The 16937-nt window shown below is 39.6% G+C and overlaps 1 protein-coding gene across 1 annotated transcript in view; it reads left to right on the top strand.

The window, feature by feature from the left end:
* The first annotated feature begins 419 nt into the window (after positions 1 to 419).
* Positions 420 to 16937, top strand: part of spon1a (spondin 1a) — a 48704-nt gene continuing 32186 nt past the window's right edge. Inside the window, exons 1-3 of the mRNA XM_058088625.2 lie at positions 420 to 889; positions 1963 to 2069; positions 7872 to 8005. Coding sequence (XP_057944608.2) covers positions 658 to 889; positions 1963 to 2069; positions 7872 to 8005 — 473 coding nt within the window. The 5' untranslated portion in view covers positions 420 to 657. The remainder of the gene's footprint in view (positions 890 to 1962; positions 2070 to 7871; positions 8006 to 16937) is intronic.

The raw sequence follows: 16937 nt of genomic DNA, 5'->3' as shown, positions 1-16937 counted from the left end.
AGGTGGTCAAATCTCTGCTTCTCTTTTGATTACAGCTCCCAAATAACCCACAATGGAGCCAAAGAAAGTTTTAAGTAGGGTATTTTGCATGTTGATGAAGAAGAGAAACACTATTGAATTCAGGAAATTGCTCCTAACAATCATGATGGTGGTGTCCACATTTAGGTACTTTTCAGTTATGAGTCAATCCATAGAGTAGAAACAAATTGTCCATCAGCAAAGTATTGTTGTTATAATGGCTGGGTAATTAGTCACTCTGGCAACCAGTGAGAATGCCTTATGAATACCTTTGTGCGTGCATCCTCACACTCACGGACACGCAGGGTTCAGCATGTCAAACGCATGCCTCCTTTGTCGGAATGTTTGTCTTTGTCTTTGCTTGCTGGTTGGTCAATAGGACGATCTGTGGACGCTCAATCCACGCTCGTTGTTCCTGCACCACGGACCCCTCCACTCTCACAACCAGCAGCCGCTTCCAGTGTGCGCGTCTCCCTCGGAGAGTGCACATCTCAACCCAGCCGGTCATCACCTTCTCCTCCACACGTCCAACATGGATCCAGCCTCCTAGCAGACAAGACTTTACTCGGAGTGAAATACATCCTGTTTGGAAGTTTCTTTGCCTTTTCTTTCACCTCCTAAGTTTCCAAAGCCTCCAGGATGACATCCAGCAGGATGCACCGACGCATCATGCTCCTGCTTTGCTTGGTCTCCACGGCGGCATGTAACACGTTGACGTCCACAGAGGAGCCTTCCGACACAGCCGCCAAGTCCGACGGCTACTGCAGCCGCATCTTGCGGGCTCAGAGCACCAGGAGGGACGGCAACAGTGAGTTCCGGCTGCGCGTAGAAGGCGACCCTGAGCGATACCAGCCAGGGAGCACCTACAGAGGTTAGTATGGGTCCTTTCTGCACAGTTCAAATGAAGTTTTTAGACCTTAAGAAATACAATTAAATGTAGATTTCTATTTAACACACAAGAACAAACATTTAAATATATTAAAAGCATTATAATAAGTAAAAAAAAACACTTTGTGACATTTTTAATAAATATAATGTAAAGCACAGATGACCAAGCATAGTTTGTAATATATTATTATGGATTTCCTCCCATATTTAATCAATTTCTCCAGTAAGGAGAAAAGTGCACGCAACAAGACCGCCATTGTTGTTCCGTTGCGGTTATTGACACAATTATTGTTATGCACATTATCACATCTCTCCCGCAATTGTCCAAGCCCTCTATTCTGTCCCTCTCAATCTCAACCCAGCTGGTCGAGACTAACGGGAGGGAGTTTTTCCTCGTCTCTGTCACCAAGTACGAGCTCATGTGGGGTTCTTGACTTGACTTAGCTTGCCACCCAAATTTGGGTTCAGGACCCTAAAATTGGCCCTAGGCCTTTTTATATGGGGTCTTCAACAAGGCTTCAAGAGGTGTGTGATATTGAAGAAATATATATTTTTTGCAAACACAAAGCCACAAGCTCAACAGAGATTTGGTATGTTGCTAAATCCACACTAAAGCATGTTTGTACCATGTTGCTGTCATTCTCATGATTTAGCCATGGCTAACTGAGGTAGTTAATTAGCATGATTGAAACATACTCTGGTTGTCACCGTCATAAATGGTATTTCTGAATAAAGCAACATTTTGTTTCATGCAAAGCATCATGCACGAATCTGAATGCTGCAAGTAAACTGCATCACAATATTATAGATGGGTCTACAATGGAAGATAAACAGTGATGATTGAAGTGTAGATTTTCAGCGTTAATTCAAAGGCTTTCACAAAAATATGACCTTCGCCATTTAGGAATTAGCCATTCTGTGGACATTACCGACTTTGTAGTCTCACAATAGTATCGGAGAATTAACATAACTGTAAATATGACCATGATTTAGTTAAAAAATCATCTGTCCCTTCATGTCTAACACTTGGTGCTGCACTTTTGTACCCCCATCCAGTCACTCTGTTTGCAACCAGCCCCTCCTACTTCAGAGGTTTTACCCTCATCGCTTTGAAGGAGGGCACAGAAGGAGACAAAGAAGAGGACTACATTGGACAGTTCCAGGTGAGCTAGAAGTCACTGATGAAGTCCCATATTATAATATTTTTGAACAATCTTAAATGAGTCTCAGAGGTCCCACAATAGTATATTGGATGTGTCATCCATTCATCCATCCATCTTCTTTCGCTTATCCGAGATCGAGTCGCGGGGGCAGCAGCCTAAGTAGGGAAGCCCAGACTTCCATCTCCCTAGGTACCTCATCCAGCTCCTCCCAGGGGATCCAAATGCTTTCCTAGGCCAGTTGAGAGACATAGTCTCTCCAACGTGTCCTGGGTTGTTCCAGAGGGCTCCTACTGGTCGGACGTGTCCTGAACACCTCCCCAGGGAGGCACCTGAGAGGCATCCTGACCAGATGCCCAAGCCATCTCATTGGGCAGCGGTTCTACTTGAAGTTCATTCCCACACTACAGTGCTTCTCACCCTATCCCTAAAACTCATTTCGTCTGCTTGTACATCCTTTTTGGTGACTACCAAAACCTCATGATCATAGGTGAAGGTCGGAACGCAGATTGCCCGTTAAATTGAGAGCTTTGCCTTTTGGACTCAGCTCTGTCTTCAACACAACAGAACGATGCAGAGTCCGCATCAATGCAAACGCCGCACCAATCTGCTTCTCAATCTTGCGTTCCATCCTTCCCTTGCTTTTGAACAAACCCTAAGGTACGAAAATCCTCTGTACCTGACCCCTTTGGCCCCTCCCACTAGTGGTGAGTTCATTGCAGGGTGTATTGGAAATGTGTTGGCCAAAATCTAACCTTGATGCTGGAATTTAGACAGTTTAAGTGCTTTTAGTAAGCCCTACTGGGAACACGTCATTTTGTGTCTGTCGCGTTAATGCTAATGAGCCTGTCTGAGATGGTGTGTGGCTCCAAGAAGTGCTATTATGCATTTTATCCACTTTTTGCACACACAATACACTGTGAACTCTGCACTTACCCAACATAATATATATGCCACGTCAGGGGTTCTCAACCTTTTTGACCTTGGAGATCGAATTCTCCTGTGCAATGTCTCAAGATGCCCTAGCACAGTGGTTTTCAAACAAAATGACATCATATAATGAATGAGACTTCCATATGACTGTATTTGGAAGAGCTCCAGGCTCCGGCATATACAATATAAAGGCGGTACCATGTCAATGAGGAAGGAGGATTTTCATTGAAGACACAGAACTTCAAAAGCGACTGTTCAAGCTTTTCTCCTCCCAAAAGTGGAGCACACAGGTGATAGAGATGTTTGGTGCTCATCAAAAGTCTCTTGGGCAGGGGCCTCAAACAGCCATTTAGGACCAGGACCGTATTTTGTGGTTAACAAAATATAACAGGTAAATAAATACACATAAGGCGACTACTACTACTACAGTGGGGAGTAATGAACACCGTTTAACTCTCATCGTGTAACTTTAGCAACTTTTTATAAGCTGTACAGTAAAGCATGCTGGGAAGCTGGAAGCACTCCCAATGATGGGAGTGATGCCGGCTGGCAGCACGCTTCTAGAGGGACCACTTGATGCGTCGGCCCTGTCACACCCAGATTACTTGCCAACAAGCGTGCATGGTGGCAGCTTAGGGACGACAGGATGGTGCACACTCAGATTTGCAATGAGCTCTGCGTCAAATATCATCTTATATTGAAGCTTTTATACTTTTCATACTATTCATTCATTCATTCATTTTCTACCGCTTATCCTCACGAGGGTCGCAGGGGTGCTGGAGCCTATCCCAGCTGTCTTCGGGCAAGAGGCGGGTTGCCAGCCAATCACAGGGCACATATAGACAAACAACCATTCACACTCACATTCATACCTATGGACAATTTAACCTAGCATGTTTTTGGAATGTGGGAGGAAACCGGAGTCCCCACGCATGCACGGGGAGAACATGCTTGGAATTGAACTCCGGTCTCCCAGCTTTGAAGCCTGCGTGCTAACCACTCGTCCGCCATGCAGCCACTTTTCATACTAGTTTTCATAGATATCAATAATTTTTAAAATGTAAAAAAAACCCAAATGAAAATAGTGCCTATTTTTATTGATCTCTATCTGCTAAAAAATCCTTTTATGTTAATTTGGACTGAATATGAATATGACGGACATGTGTACAAGCAAGTTCAATTTACCCTGCTAGAAACTGGTGGTGTTTAGAGGCCAATTAGCCTTTTATTGCGGCAGGCAGATCCAGCCTGAGGAAGAGAAGTGTTGGGCTACAGAGACAGCAGGGTGCTGTTACACACATGTGACGCTCGCGAAAAGTATGCACACTCGCACATAAGAGTCAAAGTAAGTCTTTGTAGTGGTAATGCAATGCAAGCTGCAAATAGGCTGAGAATGTATCTTGATGATCTATGGTATGTTTATGGGAACTGGTGAGAGGAAAGTTACAATGATATTCATTATTTATTAAAACAATAGTCAGTGTGAGGAGCTGGAAGGAAAATGACTTAAAAAGCTCATTATTGCATTTTAGACAGGAAATCTTAATGGACTATGGTCTGGTGGCTTCATTATTAATTTTAAGGAGTAATATACTATACAATCCCTGGAAACCTCAATAAGTACAATTCACTATTTAATTAAATACAAGAGCCATTCAAAACAGGTTATTATTAATAATGAACAATATTATATAATATTAATAAATTGTATTATAATATATAAATAATATATTTGTGGTTGTAATTAACTTCACTACACATACAGGTGTTTCTAGACCATTCTAAATTTCTACATCACAAACATTAATAAACTTATTGCTAAATTAGTATCTAAAACTTTATTTAAATGAAAGGTGCTGTTGGTGCTTTCACTTTTTCTTTTATAATGATTAGGGCACATTTAGGCCCCCCTATGCAGTACCTAACCAAGGCACATAGCACCTGAAAGCATTGATTTAGACTACATGTTTGTGCACAAAGCTTGAAATGATCGTACATGTACAGTATTGTTGACAAGACAACTTTAGCAACACTGCAATTCCCACGTTATTACCCCCTTGGCCCTGCAGCTCAGTCTGACTTTGCACCGTAGCCTCAGTACCACAGCTACTCTGCTGTGCGGTCACATTCACTGTGAACTTGGCCCCTGAATTTTGAACATATAATATAAAACTACACAACTTTTATTTTTGCCCAGCAGACTCCTCACATTTCACCGTCCAGCATTCTTCCTATTCTCATCGTACTTCCCAGCCTGAAGTTTTGACAAAATGTGCAAAATCTTTATAAATGTAGTTGTGTTTCATTATCTAAATGAAAACCAACAAAATATCTGCATCACATGCTTTTTCTTTGGGACAGCTATATCAACTAGTGTCTCAAATGAGGTTTTTTTTGGCCATGGTAGTCATTTATTTTTGACTAATTTACATTAGCGCCTGCTTGATAAAATGTATTATCTGTATTGCCATTGATTCACAGTGCTTTCATTGGATTGCTCATTGCACTGAGCAACTAATCGAAGTCAGAGGCCTATGGTTAGCATCACACTATTGTCCCTGGCTCTCTTTTGTTGTGGAATCACATCACAACAAAAATGTTAAATTTCCTTGCTCCTCACTCTTGAGACTTTCTGTGACTGTGTGTGACCGACAAGTTATTTATTTTTTGCGGCATTAAGGCATATTATGATATTGACTTGGCTATAACAGTATTTTTTTCCCCAAGGGGTGGATCCAAATGACTTCTCTCCATGCCAGTCAGAGCTGTCACTCTCTCACTCTTACATACACACAAGGAAGACTCACTGTAATAAATGTTGTGCAAGTTAGTAAACAGAGGAGAACTTATGAACACTAAGAAATGTATCCTCCTAATTTTATCTTTTATTCTGGATAGATTTTCCAAAAGCAGGTCTTGAAAAAAAGGGTCTGCTTAGATCCAGTGTAGTTTTACTGTATGTCTGATCACAAAAGGTATTCCCGAAATTTGTTTTTATCTTTGTCTGTGCATATTGATCATACTTCTGTATTTCTTCTCGGGTAACACAATATTCATTCATTCATTATCTACCGCTTTCTACCACTTATTGAGTGCTGGAGCCTATCCCAGCTGAGGCGGGGTACACCCTGGACTGATCGCCAGCCAATCACAGGGCACATATAGACAAACAACCATTCACACTCACATTCATACCTATGGACAATTTGGAGTCACCAATTAACCTAGCATGTTTTTGGAATGTGGGAGGAAACCGGAGTACCCGGATGCACGCATGGGGAGAACATGTAAACTCCACAGAGAGATACCCATTGGTGGAATCAAACTCGGTTCTCCTAGCTGTCTGGCCTGCGCGCTAACCACTCGGCCATCGTGCAAATAATGTTTTATATACGACCTATATAATAATTAAATACCGTAAATAATAAAATTATAGCATGATACCCATCCTAGTGTTCCCTGCAGAGTGACATAAAAGATGGTGGCTGTCTTCTTTCTGACATCATGCAGTAACATTAAACTGCTGTTAAGATACGTTTCCTATACCTCTATTGTCACCTGCTTAGTTCATTTTTTATGGTTTGTCCTTGGACAAGCCCATCATACACACACTTCATTCCTCCACTATAAAAGAGCCATGGGTAGGAAGGAGAAGAATCTAATAAGATGTTATTTAATGCAGAGCTCATTGGAAATCTAAGTGTGCACCATCTTGTCGTCTCAGGACGGATCTTGACTTCATGAGAAGCCCTTTTTTTTTATTGAGCCCTCAGCTGCCGTCATGCACGCTTGTTGGCAAGAGACGGCTAAATCGGTGGGCGGTATCTTGACGAGACAATACTTCTCAGCAGGATGGAGGGGATAAGGACAAGACAGCCAAATGTTGACGTGGCCTCATGAAGCTTAAGCACAGCGTGGGATGTGACATACGTAAACACAACAGAACATACTTAAACCCAAAGTTGTGGTTGCTGAAGCCAAATGAATATATCTGCCACTAATTTCCCCTGATGTTTCATGATGTGTTTTTGTTACTGAGAGTGTACAAAATGGTCACAGTTCACTGTTTAACCAATTGATTTTTTCTTCACATTTTTTTCTAAAGTATAGATGGTATTTAATTGATTCCCATGATGGTTCACTGGTTTTAACATGTGTTGACTGGATGTCAGGTCAACAGAGGATTCCTGTTAGAAACCATGGAGACAAGGGGGGTGTAATCTGACAGGCCACACACACACACACAGAATGAAGACTGACCTTAATGTCCTCACTTTTTCTAAAAGAGCTTCCCTAGTGATGTTTCATGAGTAGGTCCCCAAGAATAAGTCCACAAAAAGACAAATTCACCATGCACGCATTAGTGCATGTGGAACATGTGGAACCCTAAAAGTCAACTTCTGAATTTTTAGAGTTCCAATGTTTTGAAAAATATATTTTCATTATATCTACCTTTATAAAATAAACATTTTATGCATTTGAATATTTGACATATTTGGCAAAAAAATTACAATAATAGGTTACTAACAATAATACACTATTTTGCATTGAGTAGCCGTGACCCCAGTGAAGCTGTATAGAAAATGAATGAATGTAAAACTATAATTATAAAACTATAAAAATATGGTTTGTTTTAACAGTCTTGGCTTTCTGGAACAAAATAATTTGGTTTACATTATTTCCTATGGGAAAAATGTAATTGGTTATCATAACCAATCCAAATAAATGCACCTTACTTACTTACTATCAGGCATAAAAATGAACAAATAAACAAGGGTGGTCTAATATTTTTTTCCACGACTATACATGCAACTCTTTCAATTTTATCCAATGCCAAGTCATGAAATAATCATGTTTGTGTCATCTGCATAGATAATTGATGAGGAGGAAACACAGTTTATGATCAACTGCCCACCAGCAGTGACAGAAGGGACTCCTCGCCGACGCACCAGCATCCAGGTCTTTTGGACTGCACCCCCAAGTGGATCTGGTTGTGTACTACTCAAGTATGTATGGTCATTAATTATCATTACTGTCAAGATCATGATTTTATGGCTATGATTTTATGGGAAATGTATCAACTTTCTGTGTTTAGGTGTCCATTTTCCTATAGGGAGATAAGCCGAGCAATGGATATATGATACTGTATAAAAAATATTTGAGTCATATCACATCCGGTTCTTAGATGCGTGAGCCAGGATCAGAACAAAAACAGCAGGATTGTCAAATCCTTTCATCACATTTCTAAAGGTGCAATGTGAGAACATTTTAACACTATAATGCACATAACAAAACAAACCAAACTATAATAGCACAAATAAGATTCCCACGCTATTTGGAGGCTTTTATGTTGCCAAAATGTATCACTCTCATGATGCTTTGTGTGCAACTTTGCTACAGTAGAAGACTTCCCATGTGTACCCAAATGCACCTCCCAATTAAGGTAGTGTACTCCCCACCTCAGAAAGACTGCTGTTCATGCATTGAGCGGGGAATTGAACCTGTGTCTCCTTGCCCTGTGGCCTGCACGCTAACCACTCGATCACCGTGCAGTCTAAGAATATTATTTGACAAAAGGAACAGAGATGAAAGAAAATTAGGTTGGGGGAAAAAGGAATAATATTATAGAAATAAAGTATATAATAATAACTTTGTAGCACGATTTATTAAATATCAAAGTGACGCTTCCATCCGTTCATTTTTAGCATGTGGTCCTGGATGGGAAAAGTTTGGACACCCCTGTCATAGCACATGGTTACCTTTGTCAGGCTCACAGCTGTCCGAGTTTGTTTGTTTGGTTCGTTAATTAGCCATAGTTTTCACTTATGTGAGCTCTGCTATTATCATGTACGTATAAACACTTTGTTCCAGTTCCTCTCGTTTCATCACATCGCTCCCCACATCCAAGCACCTTCTGCCCCAAGCTAAGCAGAGAAAAAAGCAGAATGTCACTTTCCTTCCCACTTGGCCTCTCAAGCTATTAATTAACCTGTATTGGTTTTACAGTTGATTGACACCAATAAATGGCTCCGTTGTGTGCCCTCCAGGCCCAGTGAAAGACGATTGTATTAATGTTTATCTGAAGACAGATGATGGCAGATATCCTTTTATTAATTCAGAAATATTGAGATGAAGTTTGCTAAAAGGAATCACACATTGGAATCGCTGTAGTGAATTACAGTAGTTAAGATGCATTTCAGAATGTCAGGAATATATTCATAGGGTGACAAAATGTATTGCTTATATCAGAGTATCATCTGAATTTCTTAATACTTAGCGGCATCTATCCAACCGTTTTTTTTTTTTTTTTAACCAACTATCCTGTCAACACATAGACTACACTCGAGACTCTTCACCATGTATCTCAAATAACTCACTGGGCCTTTATTTAAATACATACTTCAACAGAAAGTACTGCCTGGAAGGAGATACTCAAAAAAGACAGAATACCAGAGCCCTGACACTGGGGAGATGGGCAGCATCCAAAACTTACAGTTAAAAAGAGATTTATCATAGCTCCTTCCCTTTACCTGCTTATGTCAAAATGAAGGTTGTTGTGAGCCACTGAGTTTTGACTGAAGTGCTACAGCTGTTTTTGATGTTACTATTTCAAAAGCTTGTAACTTCAAAACGGTTGGAGATAAATAAATGAATATATATTATATAAATAAAACTCATCGGTATGACCCAAAGTTTGTGATTGGAGTAAATTTACTCCTCTAACGATACCATCTCATCAAAATGTCTGATCCACATTTCTCAAGCACACCCAGCCATTATCATCACTTACAGCAGTATCTTGAACAGCACTGCCACCTCAGCAGCTATTGTACACACTATTACTACATAGATAGATATAAAGTATCCGCTCTATCTATTATCCCTGTGAATATTAGCATTCATCCAGGGAATTGTACTCGCAGGTCAAATCTCTCAGACTCGAGGTAAATAGTAAACGGCTTGTTTGCTTGTTACAATTTTGCAACTTTGGTGCTTTAAGGGCTATGGCGTTAAGGGAGTGAGGTTTACCAACATACTCTCACACAGCCACCCTAGATGGAATTCTTCCAGCCAGTCAAGCACTTTTGTCGACATAAAATTTGAGATCCAAAGAGATCATTTTTACGAAAATTGTTCCGTTTGACATGTGTTGTAGTACTTTATCCTTATCACTAAGCACTGTGAAATGATGACAACAACAAAACTGCTGTCTAGTTGGACAACAGGGGGCTTGTTCCTATCGCTGCAGCATTTAAAGGGGCATTTAAACATATGTGTTCACATTGTGTGGCCCATGCAGCAACAGTTTACAAAGTAATGTGAAGTTAAAGTTGACTTTAGGATGTGAAAGAAAGTGAAAACTATTAATAAACCATTAATAAAGTGAAACTATTAACAAGTATTGAAAAAAAAGTCAAACCAACTATACATCTTGTTACATTGTAAAGCAGCTCCACAACAGTATGTGAAATTGTGGTTTATATTGTGTGTTGATGGTGTGGGTGAGTGTAAATGAGACCATTTGCATTTGGGGGAGGGGAGGTTGATGCCTTCATTTAGAGCAGTCAACATTAAGAAAAAATAACATTCCTCTATTCACTTATTTATTCTGATGCACACCACATTTTTATTGATTATTGATGTGCAAATGTGTCACATAGCCACAAAGTTTCATGGAAATCTCTAATAGTTTTTGCGTGAACAGAAGTGAAAGCTATGCGGCACACCTTGCACTTTTATGTTTGATGATGATAGTAATAATGGCAGATAATTCCCTTTGGTTAGCCTCAGATGAGGCAATACCTATTTTTCATTTCATTTGGTTTCTAAACAGAGCTGACTGCTTGTCAGTCTATACTTTAGACATCATTATAAAAACAACATATGTCCATGAAATTAGAAGTGTGTCTGCTCCTATGACTCACATGTTGCCCCTCCCAAGTGGTTTACTGCAGTATAATTGATAGGCAGTCGCTGTCTTTCAAATGAAAAGACTGTGCTTGGTGGTTTGGTTGGCCTGAAGGTTGGCTCCTGATGACAGGGTCAAACTAAGATGCTTTTTCTAGTTCTAAATCTTGAGCAATGACATTTGGTTAAACTATTTAACATCCAATTATAGCATTCCATTATTTCTGTTGTTAGACACTGTATTTTTTATTAGTATTTTTGCATTCAATGCAATGTTTGTATTGGTTACACAAGACATCTGGAAATAGTTGTAGAGCCGGTTGGTGAAGAACATGCCCAGTGTGTCTGGTATTATTTCATCATCCAAACCTGGTGAGAAAATGTACAGTTTATTCAGACGGGATCTATAAATAGTACAGCAATGTTGACATGAATCAACCCTGACTTAGCAGCAGGAGACTGTTATTCAAATCCTGTAGCTGTCACCAGCAACCATCAAAGAGTTCTGAAGACCACTGTTCATGAACAAAAACCTTTCCTGAGGAGGGTAGGCAGCAGGCAGTGGAAATGTTTGTCTCTGCTATGCAGGACTCTGTTCATATTTGTAGTATTGTTGCACTGGAGATTGGGCTTCTTCTTATCTGGAAATTGATTGCAATTTAACTCTGGACTGTATGAATGTGAGTGTGAATAGTTGTTTGTCGCAAGCCAATCTCAGGGCACATATAGACAAACAACCATTCACACTCACATTCATACCTATGGACAATTTGGAGTGGCCAATTAACCTAGCATGTTTTTGGAATGTGGGAGGAAACCGGAGTACCCGGAGAAAACCCACGCATACACGGCAAGAACATGCAAACTCCACACAGATGCTTGAGGGTGGAATTGAACTTGGGTCTCCTAGCAGTGAGGCCTGCGTGCTACCCACGCATCCACCGTGCAGCCATAAATATCCATGTGATTGTATATGCTATAACCAGGGCTAAATTGTTAGTAGTAGGTGGAATACTGTATGGACTTAAGTTAACACCTCTATTCAATTAAGTAGTAGCCACCAACCACTGCTGTTGGTATGTGGGTGGGATCGAGCTGGGTTGGGGAAAACTTAAAAAATGGAAAAAAAAATTAAATAGTTACATTGAATATTATGCATGTAATGTGCAACACTTCTATTGTGTAAGCTGATGTTGTTGGTCTCTGAGCTTTTTTGAACACTCATGAGTGGTCAGCATCCAGCAGCTTTATCTGCATAGGATCTCAAACTTTGGTTGGGCGACTTAGCTGTTGATGTGAAACTCATGCATGTAACACTGGTTTGGTTGCTGCTGTGTTGTGCATTATACTTTCAATAAACTAACATGTGGTGAAAGATTTCCTTTCCACAATTTCATGCATTCCAAATCATTAACTTTCTCCAGCTATTCCTTACCCCAATCAATGTCCATTCCTCTTTACGGTTTAGCAAAATGAAGTCTTGTCTTGGTTCATAATTCTCAGCAGATGCATAAAATGTACAAGAAACATGAGAACAGAACTGTTTGCCTAGCACACACTAGATTTCTCTAGCATGAAAGTCAGTTATGTGTACCACTACAATACTACAATATCTCTTTCCCGACTAGTCCATGTTGTGAGCGACACAGAGATGTAAATTCGAGCAATCCTATTTTGTTATCCCCTTGTGGCTATTGCTGCATAATTGCTTCTCAGTCCATAATTTCCACTGTCCAATTATTCAGAACTTTTGGACTGAAAAAAGTGCCCATCATAAATCAAACACACATTTTACATTTTAATGAGTTTGAATCCAATGAGAAATGCTGATGCTTTCATAAACTGTTAAAATGTTTTCTTAATGAAGGATAGTAAAACTTAGACTCTGAGATTTAATACATATTAGATTTAAGACTATAACGCCTGCAGCTAAGAGTATAACCTAAACGTATTGCCACCTGATATTACATTAAAATAATACAATACGTGTAACCGGTGGTGCTTTAAGTCGAAATGAAATTTTGTTCATTGACAGTAAAATAAAACAGCTCTTATGTGTCTCCAGAGGGTGGTAACCAATGAAATTCAATGTGATGAATAAATGGTGAAAGTGAAACTCTACTTTGTCACAAAAAGCTGAACCTGTAAACTTTATTCATCTTGTACAACAAAGCCATCGTAAGTCATGTGAGTGTACAGCAGTCACTAGTGAAGTTGCCGCCATCAATTTTCTCTCCATTTGGAGGTGGGAAGCAATTTATTCCTCATCTCCCTCCGGTGTGAGATATGTGCACCGCTTTCTGATGGGCCTTCTGAACGAGACGGTGTATCAGTGAATGTACCACCACATTCAGGTGTCAAACTCTTTCAATGACAGGACATCAAGGTGCCATTATCATTTGCTTTTTGTGCATTTCTCCCAATGCATTGTCGGAAAGTTGTTGTTTCTTTTTTTTTAATATGCAAGAAGCGCTGACAGAAATAAATTCAGGTCTAATATCTGCTTGGAGCCTGAGCAGGTCAAATGAGAATTTAATTTTTCTTCTTCACATCTATTTGAGCTTTAAATTGAAAGTGCTTTTGTACGAAAAATATATTATTTTATCTCCCACACACACAAACGCACATGCACTCTTTCAAATCAATGCACTTTAAGGGTGATTGGGATCGGTTGCGGTGTGGACCCGGCAAAGTGAGATAGAATTTAAATTGGATGTTAAGTAAGCATTGCTGCACTTGATTGCCTGGCCAGCCCAGCAAAGTGGGCAAGCGGCGCAGTCGTGTGAGCGACACTCAATGAGATATATGAAATTGGGGTGAGATTGAATTAAAGTGTGAACAATTAGAGGAGTGCTGGTGGCGTCGCTTACTTTTAATCGTTTTATCTGCATTATAGGGGTTGTTTTGGCAAGACACCACTTGTCTTCATATTCAAACTTTTAATCATCGACATTGGCCACAACATTAGGTACACACACAAAGTCTGTAATTTTGCTGTTTAATTGTTAAATTGAGCACTTGTTGCTGTATTGGGCATAAAATAATTACAGTAATTATCACTGTTGGCTCTAATGCAATCATGAAAGGCATTAGTTATCACATTTTGGTAATATTTTACTTGCTACAATCCAAATTTATATATTGAAATTTATAATAGAAATTTATATATTGTAGTTTATAACATTACTGACACCTAATGACAAGTGTAGAATACTCATACAGCATTTTAGCGTCATTTGAATGCCTTACATTTGTATTTTAGTTCATTTACCACTTTAAGGCTGCACAGTGATCCAAGTGGTTAGTGCGCAGGCCACACAGCTAGGAGACCTGAGTTTGATTCCACCCTCGGGCAACTCTGTGTGGAGTTTGCATGTTCTCCCCGTGCACGCGTGGCTTTTCTCTGGGTACTCCGGTTTCCATTCACATTCCAAAAACATGCTAAGTTAATTGGCAACTCCAAATTGTCCATAGGTATGAATGGTCATTTCACTTGTTGGACATTACCATTGCTGCAAATGGTCTAAAATTAGCCAAAAGGGGATTTTTTGCATCTGTTGTCCCTTCACAGATGGTGGAAAAAATGGTGTCCCTCTAAACACAACAGTAAAAAGAGCGAACCATGCAAATTCTGTTAAGTAGTACAACAATTGCATTAAAATTAATTTTTAAAAACCATCTAAGTCATACTTTAGAGCCATCTACTTGATGAAAGAAGGCCTACCGGTAACTCAAAAGTAATGCACAAGTAGTGCAACACACTGACTAACATTGTAATATAAAATGTAATATGTTACATTGTGGAATTAGCTTGACAAGGACAGCGTTTGTGTGTTTGAGAATGTATGAGCCAGGTATGAGAAGATGAAAATGAATGCTCTGAAGAATGGCTTGGCGTGCAAGCGAGTGATCTCTTTGCCTTTGTAAAGTAAGAAAGTTGTGCCTCACAGTCTTATTGAAATCAAATCCAATATATTTTTGGCTTATTGGAGGGATATTTAATTCAGAAGTCAATATTAGCAAGGTCACCATCACCACTTAGCTCATCTTCTTGATGCGAAAGACTGGAAAAGAAAAACACAATGGGGCATTCACTGTTGAATGACTATGACTCCCAACTAATATATATGTTTATCTCTTGTCCCACTCAAACTACTGGCTCACATTAGTATGTTGAGTTTGGAATCAAATAAAGATTAGGCTAAGGACTTTGAAATTAGTATTTTTTGCACCTTCTCAATTTATCACCAATAACTATTCATAGCTTGGTCACGTTTTTAATTTCTGGTGTCATCACCAGTTTAACGACACCCATTAATAAATATAAAAGAAAATCAACATACCGTATTTTCTGCACTAAAAGGCACGCTAAAGCATTTAATTTTTTCAAAAATCAGTTGGACACTGATAAATTGTTACTTACTGCTTGCTCAGTCCACATGACCAAATAATTTTGGAAAAGTGTCCAGCCCATGTTTACAAAACAGTCCAGTGTGATTAAAATCAATTTCTTTTGCTGGTAGGAAACCATGAACTCCAACCACTTGTGGGGTCAGAATTGTAAACAAATGTAGCTTTGCTAGCAAGCAAATCGAGGAGCAGAGCTCATGTGCTTACAGACACGCCCATATAAGGAAGTCCGCCCCTATGTGACATCACAAAGGGGCAGTTTTACAACACCTTTTGAAACTGAGCGTTTTGGGCCATCTCACACTTCTTTCAGGGCTCACTTCCAAATGCATAAATCTCATTATCTGAAATTTTAAATCATTTACCACAAGAATACAACACTCTAACTACATTTATAGGTAAGAGAAATGCAAAAAGCATAATAGGTCCGCTTTAACCAAGAAAAAATATGTTTTTTTCCGATGACTTGTTTAATCAACAAAACTTACGGTAGAATAGTCGATTACCAAAATATTTGATAGCTTCAACCTTAAGCAAAACTGACTCCCACAATGATGAAAGGGAACCCTGCAGGTTTAATGGTGAAATTGCCAACTTTTCAATTCAGATACAGAAGATGAAGACTTTTATGGGTTTGTGGAGAAGATTACTGAAAAATATGAGTGTATTGCGAAATAGTAGAATAAAGTTCAACTCAAACGGACTGTTTTTTGTAGACTAAAGGAAACGTGCCTGCAGCCATCACTGCCTGAAGGGCTCATGTTACAATTGATAGCAGGGGTCTTGTGTTCAGGCCTCATGTGTTGGCTTCTGAAAAAGTTTGTTTGAGGCAGATTTACATGTCACGACCCCAGCAGTCAGCAGAACAAGACTCTTTGACAGCTCAGTCTGTACAAGGTCCTACTTCCATCTCAGGAAGCAATAAGGTTGCACTGCATACATTGAAGTGGACTTCAGAATTCATGCCTATCAGAGCTACAAGTATTTTATTTAAAGGGGACCTATTATGCTCATTTTTCGACCCTTTTGTATTGAGTTGTGGTATCCTATAGAGCAGCTGCACACAATAACGCACACTTATTCCAGCTGTATTTTCGTAGATTTTTGCTTCCTGCCAAAACGGTCTGTTTTAATTTATTTCACCCACTCCGCTATGATTGGTCACATGCCCAAAGTTATTTCAGGGCATCGTTTCACAATAATACAACATTGTAACTACATTTATAGGTCAGAAACGTGGAATATAGGTCCCCTTAAATGCAATGCATGCAGGGTATCCTCAGTCTTTAGCAATATTGGGCAAATTACCCTAAAAAACACCTTAGTTACTTTCCCCCCAAAATAATTGAATTAGTAACAGAATTTCTCGTTCAGAAATATAATTAGTTTTGTTTTGTTTTGATGTTTGGAGTCCCGATGGCCGTCAATACGCCTCGCTTGTGATATTGAGTGTTTTGTGGATGTGTAGCGAATGCAGTGAAAGTGTGCAAGGGTTGCACAAGGGTTGAAGTGTTCTTGTAAGAATATGCAGTTAAAAAGAGCGTCAGACTCTGTGAATGTTGGGACGGTCCATTCATTGCACATCACATTTCACTTTCACAGTTTACTGCTGTTACTCCC

Source organism: Doryrhamphus excisus, linkage group LG13 (assembly GCF_037039965.1).
Source record: "Doryrhamphus excisus strain RoL-2023G ecotype Guam linkage group LG13, RoL_Dexc_Guam_v1.1, whole genome shotgun sequence".
Taxonomy (NCBI): domain Eukaryota; kingdom Metazoa; phylum Chordata; class Actinopteri; order Syngnathiformes; family Syngnathidae; genus Doryrhamphus; species Doryrhamphus excisus.
Note: the sequence above shows the minus strand (reverse complement) of the source record. Positions and strands in the feature narration are given on the sequence as shown.